Source organism: Apium graveolens, unplaced genomic scaffold, assembly GCF_009905375.1.
Source record: "Apium graveolens cultivar Ventura unplaced genomic scaffold, ASM990537v1 ctg7920, whole genome shotgun sequence".
In the NCBI taxonomy this organism is placed as follows: domain Eukaryota; kingdom Viridiplantae; phylum Streptophyta; class Magnoliopsida; order Apiales; family Apiaceae; genus Apium; species Apium graveolens.
In genome coordinates, this window is record NW_027420740.1 from 82,583 (window position 1) to 95,318 (window position 12,736).

The 12,736-nt window shown below is 32.3% G+C and overlaps 1 protein-coding gene across 1 annotated transcript; it reads left to right on the forward strand.

Moving 5' to 3' along the window:
- Positions 1-5,726: 5,726 nt before the first annotated feature.
- LOC141704486 (YTH domain-containing protein ECT4-like) lies at positions 5,727-9,647 on the forward strand. Its single transcript, XM_074507735.1, has 9 exons — positions 5,727-5,884; positions 6,491-6,564; positions 6,652-6,784; positions 6,901-6,974; positions 7,185-7,700; positions 7,874-8,458; positions 8,548-8,760; positions 8,841-8,987; positions 9,125-9,647. Exons 1-9 carry the CDS (start codon positions 5,857-5,859, stop codon positions 9,368-9,370), a joined length of 2,016 nt encoding a protein of 671 aa, XP_074363836.1. The 5' UTR covers positions 5,727-5,856; the 3' UTR covers positions 9,371-9,647.
- The last annotated feature ends 3,089 nt before the right edge of the window (positions 9,648-12,736 follow it).

A 12,736-nucleotide genomic window follows, 5' to 3' on the forward strand; every position in this document is an offset into this window, starting at 1 on the left:
TGATTGTATTCACCCTAATTAATTTTACTTAATTATTTGTATTTCGATGTAATATGTTTTTTATATTTGATTTTTAATATGTAATATGTTCAGGGCGTAAGGTGGCCCTAACCACTAAATCGATTTTAATTTTATTCATTTTTTAAAATATTTCTAAATCCCAGATGGGGAATTTTTGAATCCTAAATTATTAAAAATTATAAAACATAATACATGCTTGAATAATAAAATTGTTAAACAAATATTTAAATTATCAAAAAAATACATAATGTTTCAATGACGATGAAGTATCAAGTCTAGTACCAAATTGAGAAATGAGTATCAATACTGATACTTCTTGACTAAGAAATATCACTCATGATACTCGAGTGAAAAGGGGTATCATCGTGATACTCCATTGGAAGTGGCGTATCATCTTGATACTTGAGTAGTCGGTGGGTATTTAGGGTATCTTATTTTAGTATATTTTACAAAAGAACCTCTAAAAATAGGTATCTTGGTCATTATTTTCCTTACTAATCACATAAATATATGTTCTTATCATTTACTTCTAGTATTATTTATTTTAAGGCCTAATTATTAAAAATAATATTTAAAGGGGCTTGACACCTACAACTGTATTAATTTATACATATATCAAAAAATTGCATGGCTTTATAAATATGTTTTAATAAACTTAATTATTTCATCAATGTGCGGTAATTAAAAATCTTACAATAAAAATAAACTTAGATAAATTGCGTAAAAATTAGAAAATTCTCGTTGAAACACGAAATACAAGTTAATAAGTCTATATAACTGCATGGGGCACAACAACGCCATATTATCCCATTGATTAATATAAACCAAGAATTTATATTTGTTCTTCCTAGATAAATAAATATACATGTATATATATATATGTGTGTTAATAGTATATGACATACACATGTGTTGATATTTTACATGCTTCTAATAAACAAATTAGTCTATCAATATTATATTATTAGTTATGTTTTGACTATTTGATTTAAAATTAAATTTTATCCATATATTACCTTTTTATATATTATAGGAAATATAATTGTAGTTGTCTAATTCAAATCTTTATAAAATTAAAATTATATCTAGTTCTTTTTGAATTGCAGTTGTCAATTATAATAAAATAATTTTAATGTTAAGTCAATTTGACCACATAAAAAGTATATATCACTACTATCTTCAAATGCGTAGTTTACATTCAAGGTGTTTTAACATTGATATATTTTGTTATGATAAAATAATCAACTAAGGTATGAAATTGCCTTTTTTCAAATAACATAACTACTTTATAAAGGAAAATAGTAAAAGTCAAATTTTATATACTTATCTCTATATGTGTGTATAAGGGCATATCCAATGTTAACTTCAAAATTACCTTTGTCTTTGTAAGTATTTGAAGTTTAAAAGCTGCAAAGTTATCTTCAACCACGCCTTACTTCATCTTTATATATATAAATATTACATTGCGCACCTTCAAATTTGAAGTAGTACTGTGCATATAAAGTTATAGTTTTTTAATCAACCATCTCATGTGTTATACATTTATATTTGTCTATATATATATATTTATATTTATATTTAATATTTAAAGTTTAACTGTGAGTTAACTCTAAAATAATGGTTGGAGAAATAACATTGATATAGAGTGAAAATGTTAGAAAAAATGAAGATTACGTTGTTTCAAACTAGAAAAACCATTGGAGTTGAACTGAGGAGCCGATTTCAAATACAATTTGTGTCATATTTTCAAATAAAAGATAATGATGATAGTGCTTTTAATAATATAAGATCCTTATAATGAAGAATTTTAAAGTTTCGTTGGCCCTAAATCACGGAGTCACATGATCTCACGTTGCGCAATTTGAGTTATATTTTACTTTCACTTGTAAGAATGAAATTTGGATATTGTATCTGTTTAGCTATGAATAAGTAGATGCCATGAAGTTGATTTTCACTAACTATAAGATAATACATGACTATATAAACTAATGATGCGAAGTTGGGTATAAACTAATGAAGTGTTGTAATACCTCAGTCACACATCAATGAAATTTGGGACTTCTGTTTAGTTTATAAGATAAAGTACTACTACTACTTGCACCAACAAATCATGATCTTTTGGGGACATGTGGTGTACTAGTCGTTACCCATGTTGGCTGCATTTGGGACAATAGGTTTCGGCTTATTTCGGACTCGGAATGAGGACTTGACCTCGTTTTCGAAAAAGACTCGGGATTTGACCCGGGTTGTCACATATGATATCAGAGCCGACTCTCGAAAGCTTGATGCGCCAAGTTGTCGAAGGTGGGGACACAGAAGCTGGTGGTATTATCCCCCAATGGCTAGAGGTCCGGAGGTGGGGACACGAAGCCACCCGGTATTATCCCACAATGGCTAGAGAGGAACGATCTGAACCTATGGGCTGTCTGTTCGGGCCTGATAAGAACGTCATGAGTTTAAGTGGGGGAGTTTATAACACCCCGGTCCCACATCAAGGAGATTTGAGACTTCTGTTTAGTTTATAGGACAAAGTACTACTACTACTTGCACCAACAAATCATGATCTTGTGGGGGTCTGTGGTGGGCTAGTCTTTACCCAAGTTGGTTGCATTTGGGACAGTAGACTTCAACTTATTTCGGACTCGGAAGTGGGACTTGACCCGATTTTCGGAAAAGCCTCGGAATTTGACCCGGATTGGCACAAGTGTCGATTATAGTTCCATTATGCTAAATTTACATATGAACCTCCGAAAATAAAGAATTAAATACAAGTTTGTTTACTCTTGTAAAACATAATATATTTGTCTAAAATTAATTAAAGTTGTCAACCACAATGTCATCTCGAGCCATATAAAATGCGAAAAGCGACCACTTTCGTGATATGTAATCACGTACATAATGAAGACTTTCTACATATCCATTTTTATATATCAGAATGAGTATCTGGATATCTTTTACCAACAATAGTAATGTTGATATACTGTTTTTTATATTTAAATAAGAACATAAGAAAAAAGTCATGTTCCATATTTCATTTTCTAGTCATATGATGTACTTTGTAACGTTATTTATGTCATGATTTATTCTCAAGTTGATATTTTATATGCAATTAGTGTAATTAGTAAATACTTAGATAATTCAAAAAAAAATCAATGATGTTTTATAAAAATTGACTTTTATGTACCTTAAGTATTATAACGATAAGTCATGGATTAACAACTGCCCAAGATCAGTGATGTAACATCCTAAATCGTTAAAAATAAAAGTGTTTGATTCATTTAGAGATTTAAGTAAAAAATCATTGTAAACAAAATTGTTAACTTTTTGGTAATGACACATGATGAGTTTTGGTGATATGCATTTAGTTATGGATTTGAATGTTGGAAATTTAAAACATAATCGAGATGGGGCTAATGTGCTACAAAACTCCCCTATTTAAATTCTTAACGTCATCGTAAGACTTTAGCGAACAGCCCAAAAGGTCAAAGATCGTACCCCTCTATTCATCATGGGCTAATGCTGGCCAGTTTCGTGTCACAACCTCTGAATATCTGACATTGTTGGATAATAACATCAATCTTCGTGTCTCCACCTCCGACAGTTTGACAAACCAAACTTTCGAGAGTCAACTCTCATATCACATATAACATTCAAGCACACAACCGAATGCCCAAATCCAACACCATACCACCATATCGGTTAAAAAAACTAGCAATTTGGTATACGTTAGTTGTTAACTTTTATCTATGAATGACTCCATCACTCTTATTTTTATCGATGTGGATGTTATAGAGCACAATAAGAAGGTGGTGGCGAACCTTTTTCGAAAACTGGGTCAAGTCCCGACTTCGAGTTCGAAATACGACGAAGGCAGCCGGTATCATCCCACAGTGGCTAGAGAAACTTGATCTCAGATGTTTGGACTATTCGGTTAGGCATATGAAGGACGTAAGGAATTAAAGTACGGGAGTTTGTACCCTAACCCCACATCGACTACATTTGAGGCTTCGAGGCTTCTTTTCAGTTTATAAGGTAAAAGTACCACTACCAAATACACTAACAAATCATGATCTATTGGGGGCTTGTAAACTACCAGAGTTGACTACATTTTGGCTAATAAGTTTCTTCTTATTTCGAACTCGAAATCGGGAGTTGACCACATTTTTTAAAAAGGTTTAGGATTTGACCCGAGTTGTCATGAGTAAATGATCGATCATAATTAAGTTACCGATCTTGGCTAATCATAAATCCCTGATTTCTCACTATTAAAGGGTGCTAGTAATACATATATATATATATTTATTTATATTGAGTTCGCCAATGTAAACTCAGAGATATATTGCTAAAATTGTTAGTTGTTGATATTTTGACGAAATGTAATATCTATATGGAGATTCGTTATTATGTGGGCCTTATATGTTATAAGCCCATCTGAACTGGATTGTCAGCTCATTCGTGAATATATATTATATCCGTCGTCAAACTTTAGATGTGTGGAATAATAATAAAACAATATGCAAGATACTTCATACAGCTGTAAATTGATATACACAAATAAGATAATGCTCCATATAGTTGAAAATTGATATACGAAGATACGATATTTCATATTCCATACAAGTTTAAATTGATATACAAAAAGAAGATAATGCGCCACACTTTTAGAAAATTGATAAAAGAAAATAAGATATTATATACAGCTGTAAATTGATATACGAAAATAATATAACGAATATGTGCGATATTTTATGATATTGAAAACTGATATACATAATATATTTTTTCTCAGTTTTTGGATATATGTCACGTTGACTTGTGATTTCAGAATGAACGACCAAATAGCTATTGGTATAACACTCTCGCACCATTGAGAGCACATTGAGGGTTTAAACGTGCGTAAATATATTTAATTAAAAAATGTAAATAAAATGAACAAAATGCATAATTTGTAATTATTTAAATAATTTTTTTATTGATTCATCTTAATAATTTTTTTTAAAAAAGCATCCCATTGTTACGAAATACGACTTAGTTGCCAAGTAAATTTTTAAAATTCAATTATATATTAAATTTATAAAATAAATAATAATAATAATTCTTAAACAAGTATGCCAAGCACTCAAAAAAATTATTTGTAGATTAAAGTACTAGAATAAATGTTACTAAATAATAACAAAGAAAAGTTTTCAGGAAACCACAAATCTATCGGAGACCTTGGAGAGCATTTATATTCTGCAATCAAAACAATATGAAATATATTATTTTGTGAAGCATATTTTACGAATATTACTAATTCATTAAAACGATTAAAGATCATTTAAATTTAATAAGTATAATGTGTATGTTTTGCAATTTGAAAAAATTTTCTTGCAAACTAAACATGTTTGGTAGAGTAAAACATTTTGTAATGTTCCACATGCAGTACATGCATGATATTCAAGATTTTGAATAAAATAATGATCTTTGTAGAACATAATTCGCAGAATAATATGTTTTGCAATGTTTTCATAGAAGATTTTAGTTGGAGAATATAAGTGGTTTCCAAAAAAAAACGTGCTCTCTGTAGAACTTGACTCTGAAAATACTCATGGCATATTGTCTTCCAAACACAATTATAGACAAACCAAAAGTAAAAGTAATAAAATTCTTCCAAAAACAAATCACAATAAACTAGTGAATTATTCATTCTCACAGAAAGAGAAAACAAATAATTTCGTTCAATATGGAGTTTTATATATAAAGTCAAAATCTCAAAAACCCAAATCACCAAACATCTATCTTTCTCTCTCTAGGGTTTTTCTCTTTCTAAAACCCTCTCAATTCTTGATATCTCACATGGCTACCGTGTCTTCTCCTTCAGAGAGTAAGCTTCTTTTCTATAGTTTCTTTATTTTCTTGTTATCTTTAAGCTTTTGTGTGTTTATTTACACTTTTCTTGATGTGGGTTATGTGTAGATACAGATCTTTGTATGTATAATCTTGAAAAGATGGCTTTTTGATGTGGGTTTTGTTTGATTGTATGTTTTTTTATGTTGGGGTTTCAAGATTTGATGTGTTTGATAATCTTGGCTTGTCTTTTTGTGTTTTTGTATGTATAATCTTGTTAAGGTGTTTGATTTTTTTGTTTTTTGTGTGATGGGTAGTTTTCAAGATTTGATTTGTTGGATCTTTTTGTCTGTGATTCAGGGTTTATGTTGAAATTTGTGTTTTTTTCGCAATTTTGTGCATATAGATTTGTTGTTTTTATGATTCTTGTGTATTTGTTTTGTAGATGATAATCGCGGTATAACATGTAGAAGGTTTATATGTGTTTGGTTCTTTATAAGTGCTGTTTTCATAATGGTTTCGTGTTTTTTTAATTGTTGTGCCTCATTCGATATGCATTTATGCTTATAAAATTCCGATGCTTTGATTATTTTTTGTGAGTGTACATATAAGCTAATGTGTAGCTTCACCTCTTGCACAATAGAAGCTGCAGATATGCTGCAGAAGCTTTCACTGGATTCGCAGACGAAGACGGAGAATTCACAGCCTGCTAAGAAGGTGATTCGGAGTTGTATCATGTTATGTTTTTAATACTTGTATTCGCTTATGTGTTTAACCTATGTGTCTAACTCTATGTACTTGCAGCCTGCTGCAGATTCAGGTAATGTGTCGAATGGTCAGGTTCAATCATCTGACCGGTCTACGACACCGTTGTTACCTGATCCCATGGATCCAACAATGTGGTATGCTAGTGGTTATGCTCCATATTATTATGGAGGTAATGCAATAATCTTCTTTTCAACTTTTGTTTACATGGTTAAAGATTTAGAATGAAATAAAGTATTCGTATATTCTTATAGTAAATATGGTTAAACTGAAACTTCTTTGTTACAGGGTATGATGCGACTGGTAATGGGTGGGATGATTACTCGAAGTACTTAAAGCCGGATGGAGTTGAGATGCCTCATGTAAGGAATTCAATTCTGCCGCTCTATATGCTCGTATCATTTACTATATTAAAATGTGACTCTTGCTTTATATCCCCGTCTAGTCTGACATATCAACTGAACAGACTGAACCGTAGAAAGATTTATTTCTTATAAGTTATAAACTAATGAATTGCAAATTGTTCTAAATTCTTGTTTCATATTCTGTATTTCAATGTTGCATATTATTAGGGTTTGTATGGTGGTTATGGTTATGCGCCTTATGGTCCTTACTCACCTGCGGGTACACCTGTTCCTACACTTGGGCATGATGGCCTCTACGGAGCTCAACAGTACCAATACCCAGCCTCATACTATCAGCCTGCAGCTACCCCTGTGAAAGGTGATATTTCAACTGTTGCACCTGCCGACCAACCGATTTTGTCTATTGAAACTCCTAACGGGAAGTCTAATGGCATTGCGAATGGCAGTGGTATAAAAGGAAGCAAAAGTTCTACTGCATTGAAACCTACATATCAGAATTTATCTTATAATGCGAATAGCTCAAATGGAGGGGTTCTGTACCCGGGAGGATTTCCTTCGGGATATGTTTATGATGTTTCACGATCTTCTTTCCCCTGGATTGATGCTTCTTTTTACTCCGATGCAAAGAACAGACCGTTGAGCAGTGCTTCCCAGTATGCTTCTAGTGCAAATGGTTTACCAATGTCCAAGAATCGGAATGCTGGTTCTCAATCCCAGTTCATGGTATGTTACATTTTTAAAGTTTCTCATTCTAAATTCTGTCTTGTGCGTAAAATTTGTCTAGCCAAGTTACCTGAGTTTATCCTAGTTATGGTTTCCTTCTGTAATTATGTACAAGTCATAATTATCATATTTCTGAGTTGCACTAAGAATTTGTAATGTCTTCTTTACTTCAGGGATATAACAATCGAAGGCCATTATCTGGTCTTAATACAGGGAATGGCTATATGAACAAGATGTATTCGAACAAGTTCTACAATCAGAATGGTATGTCCTACAGATCTGGTTTTTATGGGTCTAATGTTTATGATTCCCGGACTATGGGAAGTGGGTGGTTTTCTGTTGATAACAAGTACAAACCTAGAGGACGAGGCAACGGTTTCGGGAATTATGGAAATGGGAATTTGGATGGATTAAATGAACTGAGCAGGGGTCCAAGAGCGAAGAACTTCAAGAATCAAAAAGGTGTTGCATCTGCTGCTGTGAAGGGACAGGACAACCTTGTCACCGGAACCAATGGAAGTACCGAGGATGAGCCCAATGTGGAAAAAGACAACTCACAATATAACAGAGCTGATTTTCCTGAAACATATGCTGATGCCAAGTTTTTTGTAATAAAGTCGTACAGTGAGGACGATGTTCATAAGAGTATTAAGTACAATGTGTGGTCAAGTACCCAAAATGGAAACAAAAAGCTTGATGCAGCATACCATGAAGCGCAGAAGAGCTCTGGCAACTGCCCCATCTTTCTGCTTTTCTCTGTGAGTTATCTAGATGCGAACTTATTTGACTGGATCAGGAATTGTATCTTCATCTTTTTGTCTCTAATTTTATTTTTTGAATTGTCCAGGTCAATACTAGTGGTCAATTTGTTGGTGTTGCGGAGATGTCAGGTCCAGTTGATTTTGAAACGAATCTCGAGTACTGGCAACAAGACAAGTGGCTTGGCTGTTTCCCCTTAAAATGGCACATTGTGAAGGATGTGCCCAACAGTCTGTTAAAGCACATCACTCTTGAAAACAATGAGAACAAACCTGTCACTAACAGCAGGGACACTCAAGAGGTGGGTGTTGTTCGTAGTTCTCTTCTATAATATATTTACTGTTGTCCTGGTTCTTCATGTCAATGATATTTTGTGTACAGGTAAAATTGGAGCAGGGACTTCAGTTGCTCAAAATATTCAAGGACTATACCAGTGAGCAATCCATGCTGGATGATTTTGATTTCTATGAGGACCGTCAGCAGAAGATCCAGGATAAGAAAGCCAAGCAACAGCTAATTCAGAAACAGGCATGACTTGCATGTATTCCATTTAATTGCATCTTAATATCTTCCAAGTTGGTCTTTTCTATTCAGATTACTTTTTTGAAAAAGATAACTCGATTTTAATTTCCGACCACTTGACCTTGTGTATGTTGTATATTCAGTTGCGGGAAGGAAAGCCTACTGATGACGCTACCAAGGAAGGCTCAAATGTAGAAGTGACTAACCAGAAGTTTATAGATGTACCTTCTAGCATAACCAAAGATGCAGGCACGGCCGTTTTAGCTAATGGGAATGTGATGGTGCTGGATAATGTTGCAACTGTTAAAGCTCAAGAGGTTAGTAAACCAGTAACGGTAACAGCGAAGGAATTGGTGTCTAATGGGGTTGCAAACGGTTGCTTAGCTTAGCTGTGCACAAAGATGGTCAGGCTACACTGCTGAAGTAACTGCGAAGCAGAGAACTCACTGTTACTATGAGAGACATATGTAGTCTGCTGTTTTTGTAGCCTTATGATTTAGCAACATATAGAGTGTGCAAGTGTCCGGTGAAAGTATGGTTGTTTTTGGGTCGTAGGCAGACTTCTTATGATATATCGTTAGTACAAGTCTCTTTTTCCGTTTTCATTATAGAAAAGATTTTGTCTCTGTGACGGACCATTTCAATTTCATTTTGGAGTTCCTTTTCTTTCCTAGTCTTACCGTGGTGCTTTGGCTTCTATATTTCAGAGTTTTTTCTTATCGAGTGTTTTTAAGAGTATTCTGAATGGTTTAATGTTGTACTGAATTACTTTCTGATAGTCCTTTAACTTTGAGTCCTGTTGCGATGGAATTGTAGATAGTTCTTACGTGTGCTACTTTTATTTAGAAGGTGTTCTTACGTATGTCCTGTTTGGATGGCTATAGACGGTGGTAAGGTGTTTTGTTAAACTTATGTAGTTAAAGTGATGAGAATTTTGAGTCCTGTTCATGGGGTATCATAAACCCATGCTACCCTTGGGAATACATCATCTGAATATTTGTCTCTGAGTGTGGTCATTAACTGTTTGATGATAAGTCCTGTAAGAAGCCTCAAGCAGATGGATTTTATTAACATTAGTTTTTTTTCCTACTCTGTCGGACAATTTGCGGTTGAAAACGTCAATGTTCTGCATTAATATTACAGTTCCGTACAAGTCAAATCTTTACGGGATCTATGTTCTTGTGTGTCATAGAGTCTTTGCAGGCAGAATCTTTTTATCGTAAACAGCTTTCCTGAATCTGCTACTGTTAATTCAGGGAAGTTAGTAGTATATCGGAATTTAGTTGAGAAAGTTGTTGATATAGCTAGAAAATGCAGTAGAATTCATTCTTCTTTCGTCATCTTGGTTTCATTCTTTCTTAAAGAGGCTTAAGTCGAGCTTTCATTTTACTGGTGGTTTCTATCTAGTGCCCAGATATGTACGCGAGCAGCGAGCTTCCGTTTTTGTCACCGGGAGGTCCGGGACCTTGTTGTGTATGCTGCTAGTAGAAAGCCTTCTTAAGTTCTTAGAATCCGAGACATAGGACCGGAGAGCTGCTAGTAGAAAGCCTTCTTAAGTTCTTAGAATCCGAGACATAGGACCGGAGCCCTTGCATTCTTGCACCCTTCTTCATGCTTGTAATAGAATTTCTGAGTGTCGTTTCGCAGGTTTTCACTTAGATTCATGTTCCACTTCCACGGTTGCACCTTCAGTAATGAATATGGCTGGTTTCAGTAATGAGTTCGGTTATCGAGAATCGGAATTTCAATATCATAATAGTGTTTATATTGACAATTTGATGGTTGACAATGAGAACCCATTAGATGGTTAAATTATACTTTATTTAGTCATTATGATATTATTTCATATCCATTCCCATTAACCCCAATTTTAATATTCCTCATTTTCATTTCCGAACCTCATTCCAACCCTCGATCCAAATGTTATATAATTTTTTAGCGTTGAAGAAATACTAAAAAAAATTCTAATCACCCAAAGTAGTTCATGAAAAAATATGTCCAACGGAACTTTAAAAATATACTTTTACATTATTTCAGTGTAAAATTTTGTTCCAATCCAATTTAAAAAATTACAACACACCCAAAATTGCACCAAATTTGGATAATCTTCAATGAAATTCTGAAAATATATTTTTGCATCATTTTAGCATAAAAATTTACTGCAAACCAATTCTAAAAGTAACACCGTTTTGAGATGATCCCAAAAATTGCATCAAATTTGGTGTTACACCAATTTTTTTAGGTTTTTCAAAATTATAATACTATTCTTACATCGTTTACCAAAATAAACATTTATTTTGTACACAATAATATGCTTACAAAATCAAAAAGATTCCTTTTTAGTATGAAGTTTGGTGTAAGTGGGTTGTAGATGATCTAAATTTTAGTGTGATTTTCATACTAATTTAGTGAAAAAATTACACCAAATTAATATAAAGGGTTGAAGATGCTATAACTTACACGAATTGGTCACATTTCTAATAAAATTATGAAAATTTGTGTGTAGCATATTTGCACACAAATTAAAATTTGTCAACTTATATTTTGGAAGAAATTTCGAAGATATAAATTATAAAATTAATCTTCTGTAAAATTATCTAAATTATTTTTCTTATATAAACCCATTTTTCTTATATATTTTTTTCTTAAAAATCCCAAGTTCTTAAATTGATTTTATTTTTCGCACCTTTAGTTTTATTAAGTTTGATGTTTTTTTTAAATTTATAAATCACTTGAACTCACAAATTTTAAGGGTTGATGTATTAGTCAAGATCTTGGTTTCTTTAATGAACCGATTTGATAAAAAAACTTTTTCAACGGAAAATCGTCAGTTATTTAAATTTAATTAAAATTTTGTTTTTAACTAACAATTTACAGTAAAACTAGATGTACAAAAATAACTTTCAAAATAACTACAAAAATATATATCTAACACAATCACATCACAACGAGAAAGTTTTTTAATTTTTTTTGAGACCTTTAAAATTACTAAATAATTTATCCGGAATTTACTAAAGAAGGAGAATACATGGAGTAGTCGGATAATTAGACAAGTCACGTGTCTTGCAAAAAATTAATTGATAAAATCAGTGTTTAAAAATCCCTCATAAATCTCCGATTCAGCCGATTAATCCCCGATTAATCCCCTACAAAGTATTCGACCGATTCGATCTTTGAAATCCGATTAATTCTTACGAATTTTTCTTTATTGAAGTATATATAATTATTTACTAAAATTAAAATACTATATTAATTTAAATATGAATAAATATAAAAATCATGATATGATAAATATATATTTTTCAATAAATAACTAATATAATGATAATAAAATATTAAATATAATTTAATATTATAATACATCCGATTTTTACTCCGATTAATCCTTTCGATTAATTCCCGATTTTCAATTAATCCTAAATCGGTAACTTGACCATTTTTCCGAATTCCCAATTTTTACGACATTAGATGAAATCAAAAAATTTAATAACCAATGTCGAAACCAACAATAAATATTACTCCCTCCGTCCCTTTTAATTGTTTACATTTTTTAGAAAGTGTCCGACACGCATTTTAAGGTCCATATAAAGTATAGTTCTGTAATTTTTTTTTACAATTTTGTTTTTCTGAATAAAAATTAAAACATTCAACTTTTATTCAGAAAAAAAAATTGTAAAAATAAGTTATATAACTATACTTTGCCCGACGGACACTTCCTCCGAAGGGACCGGGGAGTATATCATTAAGTTAAAAAT